The 26,855-nt window shown below is 43.1% G+C and overlaps 1 protein-coding gene across 2 annotated transcripts in view; it reads right to left on the minus strand.

The window, feature by feature from the left end:
• Positions 1 to 26,855, minus strand: part of LOC135385658 (mediator of RNA polymerase II transcription subunit 16-like) — a 36,593-nt gene that overhangs the window by 5,839 nt on the left and 3,899 nt on the right. For both annotated transcript variants that reach the window (XM_064615113.1, XM_064615112.1), the window contains 14 exons: positions 24,039 to 24,144; positions 23,845 to 23,928; positions 23,701 to 23,781; positions 20,369 to 20,440; positions 16,980 to 17,083; positions 16,766 to 16,908; positions 12,361 to 12,425; positions 10,208 to 10,336; positions 7,157 to 7,252; positions 6,784 to 6,895; positions 5,302 to 5,441; positions 5,029 to 5,219; positions 2,738 to 2,852; positions 929 to 1,015 (listed from right to left, as the gene is read on the minus strand). In XM_064615113.1, the coding sequence (XP_064471183.1) occupies positions 929 to 1,015; positions 2,738 to 2,852; positions 5,029 to 5,219; positions 5,302 to 5,441; positions 6,784 to 6,895; positions 7,157 to 7,252; positions 10,208 to 10,336; positions 12,361 to 12,425; positions 16,766 to 16,908; positions 16,980 to 17,083; positions 20,369 to 20,440; positions 23,701 to 23,781; positions 23,845 to 23,928; positions 24,039 to 24,144 (1,525 nt within the window). The remainder of the gene's footprint in view (positions 1 to 928; positions 1,016 to 2,737; positions 2,853 to 5,028; positions 5,220 to 5,301; positions 5,442 to 6,783; positions 6,896 to 7,156; positions 7,253 to 10,207; positions 10,337 to 12,360; positions 12,426 to 16,765; positions 16,909 to 16,979; positions 17,084 to 20,368; positions 20,441 to 23,700; positions 23,782 to 23,844; positions 23,929 to 24,038; positions 24,145 to 26,855) is intronic.

Raw genomic sequence — 26,855 nt, forward strand, 5'->3', positions numbered from 1 at the left:
ATAATCCGGGGTCAAGAATTCCTCCCGTAACAGCCACTTAAATTCAATCATGGACGGAGGGGTTGTTAACAGATATATTCTGTGCAATCACAGCTACACATGATGTTTGAAATAAGATAAGAACAGTTTGTGAGAACCACCCCTCTGTCAAATAACTAAGGCCCCTGGTTTTCTGCTGCAGCAAATTCAAAATTCTGTGGCACCGACTTGTAAATCCCGCGATTTTCCGTGGCAAGCAGTCAACGGATGCTTGAAATGGATGAAATGAAATGAATGAAATACAATCTGTCTGTGCTGGCCTTGCAGCATGGGCAGTTTCGTAAAGCAGGCTTCACCTCATGCAGGGAACCTTCAGGTGAAGCCCACTTTCGGGAGGTGTCGTTCGTATTCTGCGAATAGTCGAATATTCGGATATCTGAATATTGGGTATTCGATCCGCGAATGAAATACTTCGAGTGACTAATATTTGATTCGAATTCGATAACTCGAATATCCGCACACCCCTCAAAATAAGGGATTCCGTGAAATTCCGTGCCAAACGAAAAGGATTCCGCGATATATCGCGGAAAACCGGGGCCTTACTAATAACCCTGGAAATTTGTCACGATGCTCTTCTGACAAAATTTCCAAAAAGGAAGATACTGAAACTAAGTGAGGAAACACCACTCTGTGCTCCTAGGTTTTTATTTCTCTAGGTTTAGAGAGTCCTAAACTATCTTCATTAGAGTGTCAGAATGGAGCTGTCCTTTTCACATTAGTTGAGCTTTGCTAGATTTGAGCTTTGCTAGAAAATACTACGAAGAAGGAGAAAGAAGACTCACAGCTCATAAATTCAGGTTTTCTTTTCACAACCTGTTCTTATCATTCTCAAACATTCTGTGCAATGTGGAGACAAACTAAAACAATTGTGCTGGACACCAGAACTCACCAAGAAGTGTCTCATCAGGTTCTGAACCATGGTTCAACAGCGTTTTCGTTAGTAGTTTGAACAGCAGTGACAGAACATCGAGGTTGTCTGTAAAAATCATGCAGGTGGACACTTCCTTTAATATCTGACTGCATATAGGGCCCTCAGTTTTCGGGTTTTATTTTTTGTGAAAATCGGGGGGTAAATATCGGGTTGAAAATCAGGACCTGCCAAACAGGGTAAAATCGGGTGATATACTGAGAAGTGATGTATTTTCGGGTGAAAAAAGAAAAAGATACTTTTATGTGTTGAAATTAATTAATTAATAATTGGGGGTTTACATCGCGAGACAACTGATATCATGAGTGACTCCACAGCGGTTGGTCTGTGGAGTGTTGAAATTAAGTGAAAGAATATTTATTAAGAGACTGGTAGATAATTCACTGTATAACCACTAAGGCTTGCACTGGCCCCTGTTTATAGAAAGAATAAGTTGCATGTTCAGTAAAGCATCATCCATCGATGAGTGTTGAGAGCATGCTCGCGCTCGCGTTGGTATGCCTCGGATATTGTTGGCTGTTGCTGCATCCTCTTTTCTACTCCGCATACTTTGCTGATACAAGATACTCCCTACAAGACTTGAAAGTTGCCTTCACCTAACACTTCCGTGTATTGCGGGCAAACCCACTTCAAGGAACGCCGAGCGTTCCTTAACTCTTTTTTCTTCGCTGTTTAGCGTGATTTTTCTTGATTCCTTTGCTATTTTTGGTAACAGCACAATCGTATACGAAGAGGGGAGTCAAGTCCTGTAGATCACAAACAAAATACAGAAACCGACACCGAAGGTCTTCAGTGTCGGTTTCTGTATTTTGTTTATGGTAACAGCACAAGAAAGGGTCTCGCCGACGTCCACGGAAAGCACTAACAGTACAGAATCCAACACTGAAGTTTTCAACTTACTTATTGACACAAGCTTTCATGTAGCAGACTACATTTCTTCGGGTGTGAAAAACATACGGCATTTTTGGTACGAAACCAGGGTATTACTTTGGTTGGCGTTGCCATTCTGCAAGGCGGCTTCACCTCATTATTGAAACTGATTTTGAGGGACAAGGGACGCTGTCATGGCCCCATTAATCTAACTTATCACTAAACTAACCAAGTTGATGTCTTAGGTTAGTTTAGTGAAGTTAGGTTAGATTAATAGGACCATGGCCGCCTCAATAATGAAGTTGGGAGTGCGAGGCAAGCTGCCACAGCCGCACTAATCTAACCTAATATATCACTAAACAAAGTGTATGATGTCATGGGTTAAAGTTGGCTTTCCCGTAACACAAATAAATGAATCGAAAAGTTCCGCTAAATCTACAAACGTACAGCAGCACTAAGCATTCGCTGAAGTGGGCTTGACCGCAATACACGGAAGTGTTAGGTGAAGCCAACTTTCAAATAGTGACGCCTACCAAAGGAACATTTTTCACGCTAGAAATCGGACCTGCATGCAAGCGTCCACAAACCCAAACCCGACGTGTTTTGTTTACTTCACCAGCAAGACGCGGCGCGGTCGGGAGCAAGTCGGGAGCGGTCGCGTGATTGCCGTAGTTCGCGCGTGTGCGGATCAAGTCCTTGATTTGCACTTTCGCAAGCCCGGTTTACGGGTTAAACCCGAACTATTTTGATGTAAATCGGGGGGTAAAAACGGGCTTTATCGGGTTTTACCCGAAAACCGAGGGCCCTAACTGCATAGAGCTTGTTGCAGTAGTGAATGTAGTAGCATAGCTTCAAATGTTTGGAAATCACAATCAGCATTCATAGCATCCAGCAACATACCTGTCATCTTTGTGTACGATGGAAGGCAAGACTCACTAATAAATCCCCACATCCTAAAGATCACAAGCAATTCTCTCAGCATATTCAATGCTTTAGCATCTGATATCAGGCCACCCTGCAACAAAAGTGAGAAATGAGGATACATACAGATACTGTGAAGACATTTCCATCCCTGCATTTATACCGGGTGTTTCAGTTAAATCACCAGGCTAAATAATTCGCGAACAGGTGCACTAATCGACGAACTTTCTTTTTTACAAGTATCTGTCCAATACCACCTACAAGCTGCGCACCGTGTGAATGAGTGGGAGGCGCTCATTATTTAAATACAAATTCAAATGAGTTTTGTAAAAAAACATCACTTCTAAAGCAGGGCGCTATCGGCATTAAACTGGGTACTATCCCTTTTGGGACCTTCAGTGGACACCTTTTAGAGAAAAATCTGCCACCGAAGCGGGTCATTTGTTGCAGTAATTAATTGATTTTGGTTTACATATTTTTGTCGCAGCTGGTCGCAGTGAAGCGCAAAAGGACGCTCTTCCATTCCCTTATCGACCAATGAATTATGTCCTTACACCAATGAATTACGTCCTTTTGCGCTTCACCGCTACCAGCACCGACAAAATGTGTAAACCGAAACCAATTAATTACAGCAACAAATGACCGGCTTCGGTGGCAGATTTTTCTCTAAAAGGTGTCCACTGAAGGTTCCAAAAGGGGTAGCACCCATTTTAATGTCGACAGCGCCCTGCTTTTGAAGTTATGTTTTTTACGAAACTCATTAAAATTTTTATTCAAATAATGAGCGCCTGCCACTCATTCACACGGTGGGCAGCTTGTAGGTGGTATCGCAGAGATAGTTGCAAAAAAAGAAGGCTTGTCGATTCGTGCACCCGTTCGTGAATTATTTAGCCCGTGGATTTAACTGGAACACCCGGTATACCGCCTAGTGTTCATTGAAATGTAACTTTTCATTAGTCAGCAATAGCTAGCAGATGTGTTTTGCAAACCTCGGACCCTGAGGCTAGTGCAGCGATCCAGTGAAGGTAGACTCCAGCAAAAGCCTCAGGTTGGGAACCACTGACATTTCGAATTGAGACTGTTCTACTAGGCTGTTGTTCTACAGTAGAACAGTCTCTGTTGAAAATGTCCACTGCTCTTGACCAGAGACCTTTTCTTGAATCGGCTATTCTGGTGTCATTCTTGGTTGCCACCTAACAGCATAGAGATCAGCTACCATAGTGACCTACATACTGACTAGCTTGGATTCAAGCAGTGTTCCAGTGCTGTATTTACTTTCACTTATTTAAAAACGTACATCAATAATCTAACACAATTCATGCCTGAATATACAGGTAGGGAGAGGGATTTTTTACAGGGTTAAGGGTACGGAGCCCTTCAGAATTTACAACGTGGTGTTAAGGCATTATGTGACAGTAATGAGATCATGCTGTCCACATTTTATGAGTATCCACATTTCTGTGTGTGTCAGCAAGGCGCAGGCTTAGCAAAAAGAGATGAAATCAACTACAACACTGTCTAATATCATGCCTAGACACGTTACCATGGTAGGAGTGATTTTGGAATTGCGTTGTAATTTGTAGAATCAAGATTTGTCATAGAAAATGAAGCATTTTTGGAATCCTTTAGTTGACACAAGTGTTTTGGGACGTTGTTTCAGTTTTATGCAACGTAGTTGGTTCTGTTTCGGTGTCATTAGTCCACGTTTACTGCAAGACCTATGAAAATATCAGTGATGGCCAGTAGTTAACTACATGTAGTTAAACTACTAGTTAAGCTACCTGATTGTAGTTAAAAAGTAGTTATCAACTACTTGGAGAAATGTGGTCTGCAACTACTAGTTAAACTACTATTTCGAGTAGTTAACTACAGTAGTTAGGTTACTGCAGGCGCCAACTACTTCCGATTTTACCGCAAGCTTTACGACCGGATTGTGCTTCCAATTTTCACCTCAAGCTACTCGTTTGATGAGAACGGATGTGCGGAGCAATTGTGCCGTACATGTGTATTAAATCTCCACTGTTATCACTGCTTGTGATTCATATTTAGGTGTCCAAGAATGCTATAGAATGGGATTGGTGCTGATGGACAACGTTAAGTAGTTAGAGATGTAGTTAAGCTACATCGCAGTAGTTAAAGAAGTAGTTTTAACTACCTCCCCTGAAAAGTAGTTGAGCTACTAGTTAAACTACTCAATTGCAAAGTAGTTAGTAGTTATAGTTAAACTACTGTAGAAGTAGTTAGTGGCCATCACTGGAAAATATACTTACCCCAGGAAAGCGCATGTGATTGTACACTTGCTGTGGCAGAGAGGCCATAAGGTGCAATGCCAGATCAGCCACCCACTGAGTAAGATGCTGAAGGGACTGTAGGATCAGTGGTTCCACAGAAAACTCTTTTGTTTCCAAGTGAAGCAGAACCTTGTCAATATTGCTCACTACCTCCCGGCTGCTCATGTTGGCTGCAATATAATTTTAATTTCTGCGGTTACACAGCAAAAAAAAAAGTATGTGCAGTAGTACAACCAACTTCAAACAACCTACCTGTTAGAGTCTCCGCTGGTCCCTTCTCATGGCTTGATAGATCACGTGGCCTCAGAAGTCCTTTCATGACAGCTGACACAGCATTCAACATCACATATGCGTGGCAATCTCCAGCCTTTGGCAATCCATTGCTTAGGCACCTTCATAATGTCAGTAATCATTACATCACACTATGGCTACCAGCAAACATTGGCCGCATGCAACACATTATCAAATCCTTTATGGCCTTAATGAGTGCACAGTGGAAGCCATCACGAGTCTGATGTCACTGATTACCAACAATGCCCCTTTAGTAAACATGGGGAAAGAAAGAAATGGTGGTCAAGTTAACTTGAATCCATCATGAGACACCAACGATAACGTGTCTTCTATATACAGGGTTTGCCAAGATAAACCTCGGGGTTTGTAACGAAGATAAAACAAATAAGAACAGTGTAGGGAAGTTAAAGTAGATGTTGGAGGACGTATTATGCCCCAAAATTTTATGTCGATACTGTCATTTGGTCTGTTTCTCTGCGGATAAATCGTGAAAATTAGAAAAAAAAACACCGCTGCCTAATCGGCTATACCTGTGTTTCAGCTCCTTTCCGTCAGATGGCGAAACGGTCGAACGCAGCGTTGCAGAGTACGACTCTGCATCCAGTTCCACTTGTTCACTTGGTTTCGATGTTGTCTGCAACGCCGCGTTCGACCGTTTCACCATCTGACGGAAAGGAGCTGAAACACAGGTATAGCCGATTAGGCATCGGCGGTTTTCTAATTTTCACGATTTATCCGCAGAGAAACAGACCAAATGACAGTATCGACATAAAATTTTGGGGCATAATGCGTCCTCCAACATCTACTATAGCTTCCCTACACTGTTCTTATTTGTTTTATCTGCGTTACAAACCCCAAAGTTTATCTTGGCGAACCCTGTATAACACATGTGCAATGTGGAGTTGTAGTTTAGAGGGAAATCTGATAATGAGGACTGCAATGGAATATTTGGAATTGAATTACAAGTACTCAGAATACCCAGGATAAAATAAACGGGTGAGGTTCAGTGATACAAGAGCTTTGTTCAAAGACAAAAACAAAGCATGACTGTACACTCAAACTTTGGTGAAACTCTGTGCAGTGAAACAAGAAACAAGGATAGTCGGCAACTATCTAGGCCTCTGCACCACAAAATTTTAAACACTGGTAATAGAGAATTACAAATATGAATGAATTAGTAATTAAAATCGATAAAACCCTCAGTGCGGGGACAAACACATGAATGAATGATTAGATGATGAATGAATTAGTATAAGTTGAATATAGCATACAACAAAAATGTTGCTTTCACTCACGAACATAGGGCTATGCATAGAAATGTTTCATTTATTATTTTCTTCTTTTCTCCTTTGCTCCCCCCCACTGCAGTATGTTTATGTGCACCAGCTACTTCAATGTCTGCTTACTGTACCTGTACTGTAGTAATGTACTGTAAGACCTTACCTGTAAAGCGAGCCTTTGAGCGACGAAAACCTGCTGAGCAAGTACTGCTGAATTCCTGGGGGCTGTTTGTTGAAGACCTCTGTCAGTTTGTCACAAAGGCTTTCGATCATGCCTAGAAATTATACAAACATTCAATGTTCCTCACATCTATCTGCAATAATCGATTCCTGTTATAAGAGCTCCACTTGTAGGGAGTACATTGCAAATTAACTGATATGAAGTAGTATCAATTCTTTGTTACAGGACAAAAATTAACTTCATTCCAACAATCTATTGTATCTACCCTCTCTCTCACGTCGTATCAATATTAAATTAAAAGTTCGATCATCGTCAAAGCATTCACAAGAATGCATTTTGGAATTTCTGCCATTACCTGGTCGCAGACTCAGAATCACATCCCACCAATCCGTTCCAGTCATGAGACAGTGTTCCAGAAGCATCATGGCATAAGAAGAGCTCATAGAATTCCCTATGAAGATTCCAGGACAAAAGTGTAAAGATACAGTGCTATAAATGAGCACAGAAAGACTCCTAGAGCAGGGCGGAGCACCAGTTAGTACCGTAACTTCAAACCTATACCACACGTTATATGGCTGAATTTGGCATCCGGGCCCTTTCTGCACGCTATACTGTGGTGCGTGTTACGCATGGTACTTGTCCGAGCATCAAGCCTTGGTTCATAGGTTGCTTGTTCAAAAACACCAGCCACCTAGCGGAATGGCGTACGCAGTGCTTTGCAAGTGATGTTAAATATGGTGTACAGTGTGCTGAGACTTCGGTGCATGTTGAAGAATCGTCACGCGGGCAAAGTTACTGTACCATCGCTGTCTGATGCCACTGTGACGTCAATTCCCAATTCTCTCGCGACGTGAAGCCAAGAAATTATTATCATGCGATAATGTATCTCAACGTGATTTCCGAACATAAGCATTGACTACCTGAGCCTGTCTGCATGATATTTCGGTGAGCACTATACAAGGGTTGTTTAAGGTTGACTGAGACTTTTATTTCTTGAAATACAATCGAAAATTTGGGCCATGACAGTTCTTCAAAGTATTAACTGTGCGCATCTAGACACTGCTGCCATCGCTGTGGCAACTCTCTGAATCCTTTGGCGCAGAAAGAAGTGGGCTGCTGCCGTAGCCACTGAAAGACATCTTCCTGGAGGGCTTAATCTGTGTGGAATGTTATTTCTCCAAGATGCTCTTTAAGGGGCCAAATAAATGGCAATTGCTTGGGGCTTCATCTGGGCTGGAAGGGGCATGGGGCAAAACCTTCCAGCACATTCTGGCCAGGGTTGCTACCATCAAATTCACCATGTAAGGTCGGGTATTTTCATGAAGAAGAATGACCCTCACGGACAACATCCCAGGCCTTTTCTTGCTAACTGCGTTTCGCACGGCACTCTTTATCAACGTGTAGTAGTACTGGGCATTAATCGTGACCCCTTGCTCCAAGAAGTCCACATGGATGACACCCCACATGACCCAGAAGACAGTTCCCATAGACTTCCCAGCAGACGGCTGCATCTTGTTTTTCTTTGGCGGCAGGGGAAGCCTTATGTCGCCATTCCACGCTGTTGCTTTTTGTCTCTGGGCTGAGATGACGCATCAAGGTTTCATCACATGTGATGATTGCTTTCAAAAATTCATCTCCCTCAGATTGAAATTGGTTCAGCAGCTGCTCAGTGACTGCCATGCACGCTCCATTCTGGTCACAAGTGAGGTGTCGGGGAACCCAACTTGCACAGACTTTGCGGAACAGTAAGTGTTCATGAATGATTGTTTCCACACCTACGACGCTAGTATTACTCTGGGCTGTAATGTCCTGAGCTGGTACTCGACGGTACTCAGGGATAGCTTGCTGAACACATGCGATGTTTGCTGGTGTGACTGCAGTCAGACAAATGTGTCTATGTGGTTCATTTGCCACAATATGCTGTCCTTCGCCAAATTGTCTGTCATCATTTGTACACTCTTCCCCTTTGACGTCCTTCTTCACAAGGAACTTGATTATGCATTCCTGTTCCACAGCTACGGACACACTACTTGCCACCATGATAGCTGCCACTGCTGCCCGTGCGGCTGACCCGAGAAAGATTGTACTTCGTCCTTCAAAAGTTTTGTTCAATTGCATTTACTCTCAGATTTTTCTCGAGCAAAAGTTTCAGTCAACCTTGAGTGACCCCTATACACGATACTTTTGTTTTAAAAATCCACTTCTTAGTGGGGGGGGGGGGGATATATATTTATTCAAAGGAAAGCTCTTAGTGGTTGTGTTTTATCGGCTGGAAATTATGGCAGTTACTTGCAGGTCACTACCACCATAATGTAATGTGCACTGTGTAACACAGTAGGCCTTCCTAATTAGTTAAACTATGATGGGACAACAAAATTATGTTTAATTAGGAAATGGTCCGGTCAACGAGATGTTGGGAAGATGCTCTAACTCGAATTAATTTTTATTTGCCTACATATTCAGAGATCAGCTCCTGTCAAAGAAAACTGAATACGTACATAATCAAATTCCCTCAAATTTGATGTCCTTTTGACATCATCTCTGTATCAAAACTACAGCACAACGCTAGCCGATGCACGAGACTTGCACTCTAAAAACTGAACTTCACCGCATAGCACGTTGTGTGCCAACCATTGCCACGAATGATTGGGTTATCACTTCGGATTTGAGGAGAGAGGGAGGCGTACGCCTTTTGGTGTCAATTATCATATATCCAAATTGACACAAAAAGGTGTACGCCTCCCTCTCTCCTCGAATCAGAAGAGATAATCCTATCATTCGTGGCAACGGTTGGCGCACAGCGTGCTATGCGGTGAAGTTCAGTTTTTAGAGTGTGGAGGGTGCCGCTCCCAAATTAAAAAAGATTACAAAAATGCAGAGAGAGAGAGAGAGCATGTGATGATCCCTCCTCAACCGGCAAGACTGGCACTTGGCTGGCCTGATGCAAGGAATGCAACACAGACATGCACAACAGCTATTTCTTATGCAATTTTATTCTTTTGTTTCCGCATAGGACTCCGGTAGAACTGCTCCACTACTTTGCAGCATACATAAGCATTTGCCCGCTAAAATTTGCGAATGCAGGCTGAATCAACCTCTTTTTACATGGAATTTACATTGTTCCGATAGTTTATATGTCTGGCACTTCAGGAATTTCATGTAGCATGTTGCCATCACAGTCTAGTTAAATTAAATTAATGTAATAATTACTTAATAAATAAAATTACATTAAAAGTCACCAAAGTAAGTTCTACGCCAGAAACACTGCAGACCTCTCCAACGGAGAGCCCCTCCCCTCCAAATTTTTCTGCAGTAATGCATGTGTGCTCAGACTTTTGAGCACGATCAAGTGAAGTGAACAACAAAATTATCTGAAGTCGAATTAACGGAAGCCTACCGTACATACCGGCTTCATTCACAGGGGAGAGCTTGAAAAGGAAAACCTGGGACAAGGAATCCACTGCAACAAGGAGGCTAGCAGTCCAGCTGAGCTGCATGTGTGACACTGTTGCACTGAGGTGATGGTACTTAATACCTAAGGAAAACAAGACCACAAACAAACAAAGACGTCCTTTACTGTCATTTGGTAGTACTGTACTGTACTGTACTGTACACCATTCTAGGTATGCTACTATTTTGGAATTTCATGATTTCTTCACAGAGATAAATTCTTCTCTAGTCAAATACACTAATAGAGCCTGAAGTTTTAGGGTTTTATCCGATTCTTCCCCGAATTTGCACCCTGAATTGAAGGTTGCCTCTTTAGGGTGAAACCCGATTTTTACCCGGCAAACTGCCCTCACTGGGATGTCTGTAGGAATGCAGTAAGTTACTTGTTTGGCAGAAAAATGCCATCAAGGTGAAAAACCAGGCGTGTTGGTGTTGATCTTGCATGACGAACTAGCACTGGGAACGGGACAGAGAGAGGAGAAGAGGAGAGAACTAGCACCTGTCCTGTCGTCTCCTCTCTCTGTCCCGTTCCTAGTGCTAGTTCGTCATGCAAGAAAAATGCTGTTTCATCACTGTTTGCACCAAACCACTACAGTTAGTTTGAATATATAACTGAGCCCGATTTCTCCCCGAATTTAGCGTACTGGAAGTTTTTTCACCCGAACTTGCATGAATTTAGTGCACATGTTTATTTACCCGATTTTTACCCCCCCGATTGTACGAAAAAATACTTCCCGAAAACTTCAGGCTCTATACACTAATTGACTAATTTGTAATTAACAGCTTGGTAACTATTGTAACTATTTTGGTCTGGCTTAACGTGTGAGGACAAAAAGAAGCAGTGAGTCAGTAAAATTCCTTAAATTATAGTGTACTTGATCTTGTAATGCTTACTGTTACCACCACCATTATGGAAGCAGACACAGATCCACAAGCAAAAAACATATAATTATAATCTAACAAAATCGATGAAGCTATAAAAAGTAGGGCAGTGTGAATATTCATCTTTTTAACTGAAAATGAATGACGAGAAAAGTGAAGACCTTTTTCGTTGCATTTCATTTCCTTAGCACTGTCTTGTATCTAAACAGTGAAACACTTTTGCAGCAGCTTTAATATGACACGTGTTCGCAAACCTATTTTGCCAAGATAAATTACAGCATATGCACATAAGGGAATTTTGTGAAATGTGTACTTCATTTGGTACTCTGTTTCTTAGACAGTTTATAAATGTGTTCAGCTTCACTAGTGCACACAAATTACTGTACCCTGTCCTATTTTTTACATTTACCACACCATTTTAAATGCAAATTCATTAGCATTACAATGAGGTATGAGTCGGACCACTTTGGATAGTACTATACTGGATGATAATGCAACATTACTTACTACTAGGTACTTGAAGTCATCAGCACACCAATGTCAGCTGAACTCAAAGTCAATATCAGTGTGAACACATACAGAAAAACCTTCGTGATATTTTTAAAAATTATGTTATAAAAAATTTGGCTGCACCTTTGGTCATTGTGTCACGTTTAAATGCTTTAGCTCTACAGGGCAACTGTTGGTGGTAAGCTTTTGGCAAAATCCGTCATGAAATGCCATAAAACTTTTATCAGAAGCTCTTTTCAAGGTTGCAAAACTGTTTATTTCTTAAAATTACTACTGTCGTGGGGTACACAATTTTGGCATACAGCAAACACAGTCTGATGATCATGTGGTGGTGGCATGTGACGGCTCACGTGGTACTATAAAACCACATACGGACCTACACTATGGTTTGTCCTATGGAGCTGCCACTTTAACACAGAAGGACAAACGCTTTTGGCATATTTCTGATACTCCTAACACCACAATTCAGTTGCCATAACAGATCAACAAGCCAGTGCTGAGACACAAAATAATGATTGTTCAAGATAACAGCAAGTGCACAACTGATTACGAGTACAGCATACAAAGTTGCCAGACGTGGTTCCAATACTACCAAGCTACAACATGCTAGGTCTTCAAAACCACGTCTCACTGAACAACAAAAAGCACCAACAGAATCTGAGACATTTGGACATAATCAATAATACTTTTTTTTTTTCACTGGCAAGATCAACTCACCATGATCGTCTCGTCGGTGTGATCCTGCACTGATGTTTATGCTGCAAGCATAGTGTAGACAATCTCTGAAGATAGAAGAATTGCATGAATTACTACATTGCACAGGTGAGCATAGGCTGAAGCCCCAGTCTCTTCTGTGACAACAGGGAGGAATAGGGCCTACAACATCCATACTAAAACTACTAAAGAGAATCATGCAATGTGCAACAGCCATATTTTCAGTGACCTATGCATTGCATAACATGTGAATCCTCCACCATCGTACATGGTTTGGACCTGCAAGCTGCAGCCGCATTGTCTGAGAAATATTTGTTCTTGCATAGCAAGTTGATTTATGCAGAGTAAGTACACCAATGACGGAAATACTTGTGCTATACCTACACTATTATCACTACTTTGGTCTCAGACAGCCATTGCTCAATTACGATAAATTACATAGCAAGATACCTTTTTCAATTAGTATTCCACAGAGCTACAAATATACTGTGCATAATGTAGCTCAGTTCTACGCGGAGATATACCATTACAGTAGAATCTCGACCGGCCTCGGTGGCTCAGTCGGTAGCGTGTTCGCCTTCTGATCTCGAGATCGCGGGTTCAAACCCGGCCGAAGACGCCAGCAACTTGGTGGCAGGGTACAAGTTGCTTAGACACGCCGTCTTCCGCGAGGGACGTTAAATACGAGGTGCCGTGTGGTGAGCTTTCATCGCACGTTAAAGAACCCTCAGGTGGGCAAAAGCAATCCACAGACCGACCGCTGTGGCGTCGCTCATGATCTCAGTTGTCTCGCGACGTAAACACCCAATTATTATTAGTAGTAGTAGAATCTCGATGATACGATCACGGATGATACGAATTTCGGGATGATACAAATTCTGGCCAGAATGCCTACTCTTCCCATGTATTCGAACCCGGATGATACGAACGCGTTATCTTGCCTTTACGGGTCCCAAGCAGCAAAATGTACTGAAAGTCAAGTGCAAGAGGGGTGGACGGGTAGGTGGAAGGCCTTGAACAGACTCGTGAAACTAAAGAACATTGAGAAGACACATGCCGTCCACCCCTATTGCACTCGACTTTCAGTACATTGTGCTGCTTGGGGTGATACGAATGAGCCCAGGATGCGACAGAGGTCGTTCCCCCGTGACGCGAGAGCAGAGCGAGTCATGCTGCGCCTTCTTTCGAAAAGGGAGGGCTATCCTCACCACGAACTCCCTTACATCATGTAGCGCAATGCAAGCAATGACTTTCCTTTTGGTAGTGGTGGAGGAGGAGGAAAGATCAAAGGGATTGCACAGCCCGGAACCTTATCACCTTATCTCTGTTTTGACCTTTTTACACCCCTCGCAACAATAAACCGCGAAGCTGTGTGACATCGCTCTGGCGGAAAACAGCGACCAGAACACGTGGAAGGAACATATCGGGACAACTTGTGGCAACATTACGCGTCACCATTCCGCAAGTCGGCTTCGCCTAACGCCTGCGTGCTTTAGGAGAAGCTCGCTTTAGACCACTGTCGCGCGACTTGCGGGTGGAAAGCACGTGCTACGTCTTTTGAATCATCTCACGTATTTGGGCAGCATTGGCCAAAAACGGAGACGCAAAATCGTTACGACCGATCTCTTTCACTGACAGTAACGGAAGATGAACAGTCACTCTATTTTCTTGCCTCAATTTTTATTTTGGTCTAATTCGTTTTATACGAATTTCGGATGATACAAATTTTTTCCGCGATCCCGTGAGATTCGTATCATCGAGATTCTACTGTATTTTATTTCTAGGGCTGTGCAGACATTTAGATTTTTCAAACATGGAAGTGAATACTTCGCCCATTCAATGTGAATTTCAAACAGAATGCCAAATTGCTCACTCAAATTTTAAAACGAAGCGATGTCTCTTCCAAACTGAATTATATTCTAATACTTTCGAAGCTGCACTCGTAAAGTAAAAAAACACAAGAGCGGATATAAAATAAAATGAGTGCTGCTTCATATGCATCAAGATCTGTATAGTATGTACATGTACATATGCTGTGCACCCATTTTTATCTTTACTAGTTTGAACCGCACCGGCTTTCAACAAACATAACAAAATACAGTTAACGTTTCGGGTCCCATTCGGGTCCCATCATCAGAATGACGCTGTCCTGGTCGTCACCGGATATTTACGTAGAAGAGGAGCGTAGCATTCTGGGAGGGGGCCTGGTTGTCGATTGATAGCTTCTTTTGTTTTCTTTATGTGCCATCACTCCAGCTGTCTCCTCACCCCCCATTTGTTCTTTTTCGCCAGAATGCATGGGTTGTCAAGGTCTAACACGTGTCCTGTTTTGCGCGCGTGTTCACACAGTTCTGTTGGGTTTGTTGCTGATTTCTCGATATCTTTCTTGTGTTCCTTCATTCTTGTTCGTGTCTTCCTTCCTGTTTCTCCGATGTACACGGCAGGGCAATCTTGACAAGATACCTTGTATACAACGCCTCGTTCTTCTTCCGGTGGTGTTCTGTCCTTGGGGTGGCTTAGTACGTTCCTCAGTGTTGTCGTGGGCTTAAATGCAGTTTTAATGTTCACCTGGGAGAGCACCCGTCTAATTGGTTCTGACACACCCTTCAGGTAGGGGATGGTAACGTACATGGGTCTTTCTTGACTACTTTCCGCCTGTTCCGGGCGTGTATTCATCATTCGGTGGTATGTATCACAGATAAATTGCTCGGGGTATGCCCTTCTTCGTAGATCCGCTTTGGCCTTTGTTATTTCTTCATGTCTTGTCTGATGATCTGAAGGGATCTTCATGGCACGTGAAAGCAGGGAACGAACAACCGATCGCTTGTGTTCAAGAGGGTGCCCCGAACCATAATGCAGGACCTGACCTGTGTCGCACGGTTTTCTGTAAACCGAGGTCTTCAAGTTTCCGCACGGGTCTCTTTGCACGAGGACATCCAAAAAGGCGATCTTTTTCTCTTTCTCCTCCTCGCACGTGAACTGGATGTTAGGATGAATGCTGTTCAGCTTGTCAAAGAAGTCCAGTACTTCAATACTCTTCGAGGCTATGGCTCTTGAAAGTCCCCTTCCCCTTTCTTGTCAATAAACAAATGAAATATTGCTTCTTGATTTTAACGAGTTCTACCAGCCACCAGGAGAGTTCTAATTGCTATACTTGAGCAAGTACTTTAATGATGATTGTTACATCGAACTCTCATTTACACATGTTTCAATGGACGAGCTGGTGGAGACCAGCAGTTTGATAATAATATTGGAGTTATATGAAGATGATATTGAATTATGTTGAATTGAATTATTATATTATCACTATTGAATTATTATACAGTAGAATCTCGATTATACGAATCTCGATGATACGAATCTCACGGGGTCGCGGAAAAAATTCGTATCAAACGAATTAAACCAAAATAAAAATTGAGGCAATAAAATTGACAGTGACTGTTCATTTTCCGTTACTGTCAATGAAAGAGGTCGGTTGTAACGCTTTTGTGTCTCCGTTTTTGGCCAATGCTGCCCAAATACGTGAGATGATTCAAAAGACGTAACACGTGCTTTTCACCCACGAGTCGCGCGACAGTGGTCTAAAGCGAGCTTCTCCTAAAGCAAGCAGGCGTTAGGTGAAGCCGACTTGCGGAATGGTGACGCGTAATGTTGCTAGTTGTCCTGATACGTTCCCTCCACGTGTTCTGGGGTTCTGGTCGCTGTTTTCCGCCAGAGCGATGTCACACAGCTTCGCGGTTTATTGTTGCGAGGGGTGTAAAAAGGTCAAAACAGAGATAAGGTGATAAGGTTCCGGGCTGTGCAATCCCTTTGATCTTTCCTCCTCCTCCACCACCAAAAGGAAAGTCATTGCTTGCATTGCGCTACATGATGTAAGGGAGTTCGTGGTGAGGATAGCCCTCCCTTTTCGAAAGAAGGCGCAGCATGACTCGCGTGCTCTCGCGTCACAGGGGAACGACCTCTGTCGCGTCCTCGGCTCATTCGTATCATCCGCAAAGGCAAGAGAACGCGTTCGTATCATCCGAACTCTAATACATGGGAAGAATAGGCATTCCGGCCGGGACCGGAAAAGAATTCGTATCATCCGTGATCGTATCATCGAGATTCTTCACTTCACTTCACGAGATTATATCACTAATTATTTATCGTTATATTGAAGATTTTCATAAGTGGGCTCAACTGTGTAAGTATTCACTTCGTATTTGCTCCAGGTATATAATTCTCACACTTCCTCATGAAATATAATATGCTACAGATAACAGTGTAACTCATCCTACGTCATGAAACACACATTTTACCAAGGCAGGAGGACAGCGACTTTAAGCATGAGCATTGCTCATGGGATACCAACATGTTTGTAACACCCTTTGCAGTAGTAAAACATTGCATTGTTTTGCAGAACACTGACCTTGAGAAACACTTGATGACATTGTCTTTGTAGGCAACAATAATGTAAGATGGAGGGGGACTAGTATCATAAATCGAAAGACGTGGAGTGCAAACAGCCATCACTGGTGAACTGTAGGATGTCGAGGCATGGTGCTGCCAGCCCTGCATCAAAGGACAAACTGACAATTTTGTTTTACATTTTACTGAAAGATTCAAAAGAATGTTTCACTTACGACAGTCTTGGTTGCGGTTTCAACGGAAGGCGTATGAAGCATCTTGTGAAGTCGCACAGGCTTTTCACGAAGTTCCCACAGTTCCACTATGCTTCCGCCAGATCCTGTTATCACAATATTCATGCTGAAGAAAAACGATTTGCAGATATTTTGCTTTGCAGTACTTTCCTGCAGATCTGATAGGAGGTGAAGCAATGCGAGACACTTCTCTACTTACAATAATGCAGAGGCATGTACTAGCAAAAAAGAAAAAACTACTCCTTGCGACATACTTGTTTGGAATTGACAGCTTGTGCTCTATACAATGTGAAAATCTCCAGATGTTGCAAATTCAAAATGAGCTGTTGAACCACTGATTGATGATTTAAGACAAGTTTGTCGCAAGCAGTGGTACATGTTTTGACACTAGTCCTGACTTTAGCAAGCACTGTGCCAAATCGAAATACAGTGAAACCTCATTACAGAGAAATGTGGTACAGTAGAAGTGTGGTACAGCAAATGTGTGATTCAACGAAATAACCGACATCCCCCGTCAGGCTGCCATAGGAACCAATGCCTCTTAACCACAGCCTAATAGATTATATCGACCATGTCATAATCGACAACACCTATGAGGAGCCTGTCCGCACGACCTGCAAGATCTAAATCGTTATGGGACAATGGAAATTTGAATTTGTGACACGCAAAAGCAGACATACGACTACCGTAGCAGAAGACGGCAACAGCTCCTATGAAAACACGTAGAATGATGATGATAATCAACTTTAGAGAGAAGCATCTTCCGTGGGACATCCACCGCTTGTACAAAAATACTAAGGCAAGTTGAAGTACAAAGTATTGTAGAAATAGAGGAAGCAATAACTGGGCCGATGAGCAGTGCTACAGCTAGCTTCCAAATGCGGAGCTGGGAATGGGCGCAAATGACATGGTCGCTATAGTCTAGTAGGTCATGGCCTCAACTCCCACTAGAACGAAAGAGTTTGAGGGTGGCAACCCCAAATTCTTCAAACAGCATTTCATTTACTCCATCCTTAACACAGGTCAAAGAAAAATGCAGTGGGAAAAAAAAGTGGGAAAAGCGGGTGCGTGCCACTGGTGATGCAGCGACAGCCACATGATCCTAGATGCTGCGCTTCTCCTTCATCATCTTCTCTTCATCATCTTCGTTCATTGTGGTTCTGGTTGCAACAAAGTGTCGAAGCACGAGGAGAACTCAGACAGTGACTGCTGGACGTGTTGCGTACCATTTACTGAATTTTTGTACAGAAGAGACCTCCTCTGGTCGAAATGTCGTGCAGCTATATTATTATAAGTATGTATGTAGTAGAGTATAAGTGAGAGTAGTGGAGTATTAATATCGCCCACCACAAGGGTTTAAACGCAGCATTCAATGCGGCATTACCAAAAGCCAATACTCAAATATACATCGAGCTAGTCCAACATGGTAACCTGTCCCGTTTTTATTTTCTGACACAAGTATGATTATTATAGTATCCCAGCATAGTATTCCTATTTCCCCCTAACCTCTATGTATGCACACGTCAAATTGGTTGGGGCTTAGAGTAATTGCCTTCTGAGAACTGTCTCATATGGCACTGAAAGGGACTCTATACATTCGTAAAATGCATAGTTGGTCCATCGCACCATGGCATCACCATTCGGGATTTCATTGATTTTGTTGTTTATGGTCCATCTCCTAATCAAATGACAATGAGAGCATAGGACCTCTGCAGTGATTGCAACTGACGGGGCTTGCGTTGCCCACACTGTGTACCCAGAGAGCTGTGTTGCAGCCGAGTGGTGGAGTGCCGTTTCCCGTGCAGGTACGACTGACGCACAAGGGTAGCAGGCTTGCCTGTTCATGTTAGACACTGCACGTGCCACATTCTTAGGCCCTGGGTTGGCCCAAGCCCAGCCTCCGTTAGATTTACCCGCCCAGCCCAACAGCTCCACACTTGACCCAGGCCCAGCCAGAGCCTGAGAAATTTATTTTTAAACCCAGGCCCACCCCGACCCAGTGTAACCGACTGTAAAAGTTGATCGTGGCTAACTAATAGTGGCGTAACACAGGCTTGAGACTGACCTAGGCCCAGTAACCCAGGACCCAAAAAGAAGGCTTTACCCGGCCTGGCCTGACCCATGGGCTATGCCAGGCTCTGGCTTTCAGGTAAGCCTTGCAGTGCTCTAGTTCATATAACAAACAGCGACGTGAAAAAGTGTTCGTACCATGTATCTAGAAGTGTAACATGTTATGCATAAGGTGTTCCGGCTCGGAGTTTTTAAATATGTTGCGATCGTATCATGTAGACACTACTGTGTATGCAGATTTATGTTACTTTCCTCTTCTCAATTCAGGGCATATCTTTTGTTCATCAATTTCAGTAAAATGAAATGTTCAATACAACAAATGAAATCATAATCTTTCATAACGGAAAAGCGCTAAAAACAGGACGAACACAAGACACACAACATCGAGCGCCCACTTTCTTACTTTTTTCACTTTCTTTCGATAAAACGGAGATAAGAGGGAAGTATAAAAAGCAGAGAGATCGAGAGATCTGGGAGGCCTGTCTGATCAAGAAAGCCGGCAACATGTGTGTTAGCTCGGAAAGTATTCTATTATCTGAAAGGGAAAGAGAGTTCCTGTTGCAATGATTATAAGCACCTTCCATGTGGCATTTGAGTAAAGTTGTTGAAAGTGGGCGCTCGATGTTGTGTGTCTTGTGTTCGTCCTGTTTTTAGCGCTTTTACGTTATGGAAGTCTCTTACCAACAAGCCCAAAGGGATGTTTTAGTGAAATCATAATCCCCATAAATTTTGTTTTATCGTTGGTTCAACTCTACCCCAATTACACTTTCCCAGTAGCTGAAACTAGAATAATAATTAATAATTGGATGTTTACATCGCGAGACAACTGAGATCATGAGCGACGCCACAGCGGTTGGTCTGTGGATTGCTTTTGCCCACCTGAGGGTTCTTTAACGTGTGATGAAAGCTCACCACACGGCAACCCGTATTTAATGTCCCTCGCGGAAGACGGCGTGTCTAAGAAACTTGTACCCTGCCACCAAGTTGCTGGCGTCCTCGGCTGGGTTCGAACCCGCGATCTCAGGATCAGAAGGCTGAAACTACAGGTGTGCTACGTTCTAAAGCTTGTGTGTGTGTTTCTGTTCACCCTTTCCATATTTTCCCTTTCAGTGGACTACCTGTCTTGTGTGACATGAGCAATGGACATTGTCAGTGCCGCTCTTATGAGCAGTAACACTGGTGACTTCACTGAAACTCACATTTTAGAACCTCAATTAACATTGCTGGAAGGAATTACTAGTACTTACTAAATATGGTGTTACTAACAACACAGGCAGATAAAAACACACTCAAAGACATACCTGAAACTGAAACTGCTACTGCGTCTGCTGCCTCCCGCAGAATAAAATTAAGGTGGGTGACACGAGTTGGAGCTGAAAACCACAGATGTAGCTCAGTGTCATGCACTTCTGCATGCACAAGGTAGAGTGAGCAGTAATGAGATACCTGGGCTCATCAGGTAAAGTTATGATAAGATGTTAGGTAAGTTAATGTCAAACTGTTTGCTTACAGATCTATAATAAGGCCATTCCTGAAATATGCAAGTAATGTTTGGGATCTTCTCAAAAAATGTCCATGCTAGTAACATTGAAAGATCTAACATTCATATCTTATGTGTACAATAAGCAAGCATCGGTAACTGAATTAATATTGGAAGCAGAATTAGCCACATTAGAATCACTGCAGAAGATCAATAACCGGTTTTTGATGGGAGTGTTTCATGATGTTTGGGATTTAGTAGGATGTGTAACTGCCAATAAACCATTTTCTGGAAGTTCGGTGCTGTGTGTGGTGGCGTCTGCCATGTCCTATGTTTTTTTAAGTATGCACTGACAGCAGGCTAGTTCCATCTCAAATCGAACAATCCGGTACACTTGATGTCTCGAATGAACGGGAAAAAAATTTATGTTGAAGCCATCGGTGAGTTAGGAGAAATAAACGCTTTCCGAATTTTCTGCGCTGCGCGGTTCGGGAAGTAGGAGAGGAGGAAAAAACTGCCTCTCATAAGATGGTGTCGTCGCGCGCGGGTTTGAGCGTTCGCTACAAGGCTATTTCTTGTCGCATTATAGAAATTTCTTAATCTGGCTTTAGGCCACTTAGGGCACAATAGGATCCTGCGTTGGCAGTGCTGTGCCCGTTTTTATTTGTCTACGAAAAAATATCAAAGTTGACTCAAAGTGCCGAAAAGCACCATATTCACTGCAACTTTGCAGACGATGTACAAAACGGATAAGATTGAGCTTTATGCCGTTTAATTTGTCATTCATGTGGCTATCAAATGATCTATAATTGGTTGCTCTACTCTGTAAGGAACGTAAGCGATACCTCTTTTAGTAGCACCATACCGCCGAAAAATGACGAATTTCGGAAGCCATTATCTAAAAAACCCCACCAAAAACTTGCCTCGAAAATTTTATATGTTGTAGGTAGTTCTTTGGACTATGCGCAGAAGCAAAATCAAAATTCGGACTTGATCGGTAGGCGCACTGTGAATTTTTTGCCAGCCGTATACGCGGAGCGCATTCAAGCGGAGGCACTGTGTCGCGCGTGTTGCAAAATCGAATTTTCCAAAGGGACTTTCAACTTCTGTCTTCACATAAAAAGTAATTGTTATCATTTGAAACCGTTCTGAGCGCTTGCGTTCATAATAGTGTTGTAATCGCTGAATGTAGATTGTGGAGCAACCACATGTGCTCACATTTTTTGCGGGATGACACACATGCATTGCAAGTGCTGGGAGCCCGTGAAGAACAGAATGCTTTAGAATACTTTCGCGTATCTATATAAGAGGTATATTTGTCCACGGTGATCATATCGAAGCATATTTACAGTACACAGAATAACAAGAACTTGACAGCGAAGAAGACAAGGTGACGAAGCTAAGAAGGGGTAACGTAAGTTATGCAGAGCATTCCGGGTGGATGAGAGTGCTCGTGTCATGAACTGCTTTAGGCCGTTGTGAAAGCCACTTTCCTTAATGTTACTTTTGATGGCAGGTTCTTGTCAGATTTTCTTTCAAATGTGGGCAACATTGCTGCGTGTTGATTCAGCCACCTTTGTTGTGAAGCAGCTTCTGCATAGCTGGCCCATTTTTGTTATGCCTTCGGCTTGATCTGCTGGAACCACAGTCTTTATGGCAGCTACGCCGATCTCCGAAGCAAAGCGAAAATCCTTTGTCTATAGCACTTTTTTCTTGTGTATGAGGCGGTAGTCAGCGAAATCCACATGATCAGCACTGTACAACGAAAAGGCCATTGAGGTAGGTGTGAAAGCAGGACGACACACTACAGTAATGCAGATGTCGTCGCACACTCTGTATAAGGGCACTCCATGCACTTCTGTAGTCGAGAAGTGAGTGAAGCGTCTTCTGTGTGTAGGCGAAACTTTGCGCAAGGTGTCTTCAAGGAGTAAATGCGATCAGGACCTTCCCATGGTCGCAGCATGTCGAACCGAATAACATATTGGACAGCGGCGCCAGTCGGGCTGTTTCGGCAAGGTTCACAAAAGGCACCATGAGTTAGCCTTGAGTGTGCGCGTATGGCCACTACACAACAACATTTTGTTCAGTGCAGTTTGCCCCGTCCGAGGTCATGGGGCCGTAGGAAAGGAAATGTTTCAAAGAATACTAGAAGTCACTGCGTCCCTGCTGCCATAATGCGTACAGTAAATATGCTTGTTTAGAATAACCCTGAACAGATATGACTCTTACAAAGATGTAAAATCATTCTGTTCTTCCCGGGCTCCCAGCACTTGCGATGCATGTGTGACATCTCGCAAAAAATGCGAGTACATCTGGTTGCTCCGCAATCTAGATTCAGCGATTACACCATTGTTATGAATGCAAACGCTCAGAACCTTGAAAAGGAAACCTTGAAACCTCAGAATGGTTTCAAATGAGAGCAATTACTTTTTATATGAAGACAGAAGTTGAAAGTCCCTTTGGAAAATTCGATTTTGCAACACGCGCGACACAGTGCCTCCACTTGAATGCGCTCCGCGTATACGGCTGGCAAAAAATTCACAGTGCTCCTACCGATCAAGTCCGAATCTTGATTTTGCTTCTGCGCATAGTCCAAAGAACTACCTACAACATATAAAATTTTCGAGGCAAGTTTTTGGCGGGGTTTTTTAGATAATGGCTTCCGAAATTCATCATTTTTCGGCGGTATGGTGCTACTAAAAGAGGTATCGCTTACGTTCCTTACAGAGTAGAGCAACAAATTCTACATCATTCGATAGCCCTATGAATGACAAATTAACAACAAGGAGAGACCGAAGTCCCCAACAATTTCCTAATCTCTGTTAGGGGAGAGAGTGATGGGACACTAACACAGTTCCCTCTCGTAACAATCTCATGAAATTCCATCCATTCCATCTTTTCATTTTTTTAAGAACACTAGAGGAATGGAATGGCCTACCTGCTGATTTGATTATAAATGTGACATTCCCTCTTTTACAAAAGCGCTAAGGTTGCTATGTGAACTTGTGTGAAAAATGATACTTATACTCTGTGTATGTATGTGTATTGTACATATGTATAATTATCTCCTGTTATAGCCCAACAGATATCACAGTATTACTAAATAAATTATTTTTTAAAATAGTGAAGAATGTAAGATCCTGTGTCACTAACCTGGTTTATCGCGTGGTGACATTGATATGTGGCAGTTCAAGTAGAAACTGGAAAATGGCTGGCAACTTACTATACATTTATCTGAAAAGAATTGAGAGGCCAAGGTTCTCATAAAATAACATGCAAATCACAAGCAGCTCCTACCTTGATTGAGCTTCAGTGCAATTCGGTAACAATGAATGGCTGACTGTACCAAGCCATCATTTGTGACAACGAGAAAGTCGCCATCTGAAATTAAGCGAAAAGCTTGCGTCAAAAAATGGAACCTACATTCCGGTGGGATGTCCACATGTGTAATACAGAAACTATATGGTATCAGTAGATAAACCTATACAAACTTTTTCCATAACAGAGATCTGCAACTTTGAGTCGACTTCTGTACTGACATAGGATCTCCGTACCAGTTATGATGCTTTCATCTGACTGTAGAATAACCACACACACCTAAGACGAGAGAAACATAACTGTATGTGTGGCATTCCAATGTTGACACATAAATGCTTCCCTGATGGCAGCGACAGATATGCCAGGAGACAACATTATCCCACTACACTCAGCCAGACGTTTTCCACAGAACCCAGGCGTTCCATAATGGCTCGTGAGCGGTCCCATAGCGAATCATCCGCACTTATGGAGTGTGCATAACTGGTTCATGCTTCATGAAAAGGAGTTGCAGCGTGTTGTTTGCAGTGAGGTTTTAACAAGTAGTTGTACGAATGTGGGCAGAGCCACACACCTTGTTCAACGTTTCATGAAGTAGTTTTTAGCACATTATCCCCAGTGGGTCCATTCCCTTCTTTTTTAAAGTAATTCCCCCCCCCCCCTTCCTGTGGGCACTTTGCAGTTTGTGGGGGTGGAGTTCCTCCCCATGCAAACAAATGTACAGGTCCCCCCCCAACACACACAGGTCAGGGGCGTCGGAACTATTTTTCCACAGGGGGAGCGAAAAAAAGTGCTACCTTAAACATCATCATCATCATCACTTATTTTCCTTGAGGGCTCATGTTGGCGTTATACATGGTTGCTGCACGAACTGTAAACGTGCACCTAGCAAATGACATGTGCATATTTGTACAGTAGATCTAAAGTAACATTGCAGAAGTACTGTAATTAAATAGCGCTTGGTGGTGGGTTAGTTCGTATGAGTTCAGTGCGTCCGGCTTTTTTTACTTCTGCGCAGTGCCTAGATCTCTATGGCAAGTAATGTGTAGGGAACTTCGGGGACTTGTCCCCGGGAATCGCCGTCGCGGCATGTACGTGTGCCGGGACTGGAAACGAATATCGTCTAATCAGCAAGCCTTCTGCAAATCAACCAGACTTTCCTGGGCCGGTCTGGAGCTCAGCAAGAATGTGTCCCTTTGACACCCAGCCTTTTCACTGGGTGTCACGCTGGCGTTATAACTCCTGGGCGACTCAATAAGAAAAGCCGGATAAATGAAAACAGCGGGTGAATTTTGGACATTGGTACGATGGAAAGCGAGGAGCCACCAATCAGGTTAACAGTTAGAATATTCTACTATGACGGGTGAAGATATACACAAAAATACAACAAACAAGCTGCGATACATATCTCTTTCCAGAGGAGTTGCCTTTTCCGATGTCTATGGCATTTAATACTCCTGTAACGCTGCTGCAGTCGAGGACTTGGTGGCGCTCCCTCGACATTGCCACTGCCGACACATGAACACAACACCGGTGCGACGTTTCGTCTCAGTTCATCGCACTTGTCGTACTACAGGTCTTACACGCCAGCTCGAAGTGGGCACCCTGTCCACAACCAACTGAAATCTGTGGCTGCGCCTCGGAAACCGCCATTATAACAACCCTCTGTCTTCAACCGGGCGGTTTCTTCGTATCCTTATTTCCCCCAGATGTCTGGTGTCTGGCGTGCCTTTTGCGATTCCCGTTTCCGCCTCTGTCCCCCCCCTCCTGAACCCTGTGAACCTGACACCATTGGTATGTAGCTCTTCTCAAACGGTCTCCGCACACAGTGACAGTGGTAGGATCTCTGTTTATTGTTGTCTAAATTTATGGCCGCCGAAAGAATACATTCGCGCACGGGCCATTCCATTAGACTGTAGAAGATTACGACGCTGGGCTGACACTAGGGGAGCCGTGCTCCCGCATTCATAAATGAGGGGGAGCCGTCGCTCCCCCTGTTCCGGCGCCCGACACAGGTAAACTGAAGTCAATAGGGCCAATCGTGCGAGTACATCTAAGCTTGTTAGTGAAAATGAAATTTTTCGGTGCCTCCAGAGATTTAGCATTATCCTCTCTACACTGAAATTCGCTACAATAAATGGAAGCAGGAAATCCGGGTGCGGGAAACACATCTTAGTTTTATGGTGCCTGCTCCACAACCAGTAAGTGCTGTTATGCTAGAAAGAAGGTTTGCTTAGTATTTTAAACTAACGTTATATACATAATATGCTATAAGAACATGATTGGGGAAAGTGTGGACATCTCATGGTACTTGCGAATGTTTCAAACAACTGCTTCTTGATAACCGATTTTTTTAAAGACTGCCCTTAAATGTTCCCTTCAATCAGGTGGTCTTATCTTTTCAACTGGTCATATTCACACTTCTGCTTTTGCTGAAGTCAATCAACTGGCATGTATTGGTGTAGTGGATAACCACTGAAATGTTAAAGGTGGTGTCCGGACAAAAAACGTAGTTGAACTGAAGGTGCGATCGGAATAGTGGGTGCCTGAAATGCATGTAACCGGAATATTTCGTTTTGAAACAGTTGGAAGCATTAGAAAATTAATTTAATCAGATTTTGCAACTGGCTGCGCACTCCCTGCTCAATTCAGGCAACAGTGCGCAGTCACTGGAGTAGGTCATGAAGGCAGGCTGTCTGTCACAAAATGAAGTCTTCCGAATCGTAATCGTTCCCAAAAGTCGCTAGAAACATACACGTTCATGCTTTCGGTGGTGTCGGATTGCAACCAGCCTGGCAACACCGTCAGCTAAGCGATTGAGAATCTCTCCAATGCCAATTACGTCATGGGAACAGGTGAAGCAGGGAAGGGCCATCTCAACCGGAAGCTGAAAGTTGGTTTCGAATTTGATGTTTTATGCAAAAACACAAACGAATTTTGTGAAATTTTTTTTTGCTGTTTTCTTCTTGGAAGGCACCTCCAAGTGGATATCA

Source organism: Ornithodoros turicata, chromosome 2 (genome assembly GCF_037126465.1).
Source record: "Ornithodoros turicata isolate Travis chromosome 2, ASM3712646v1, whole genome shotgun sequence".
In the NCBI taxonomy this organism is placed as follows: domain Eukaryota; kingdom Metazoa; phylum Arthropoda; class Arachnida; order Ixodida; family Argasidae; genus Ornithodoros; species Ornithodoros turicata.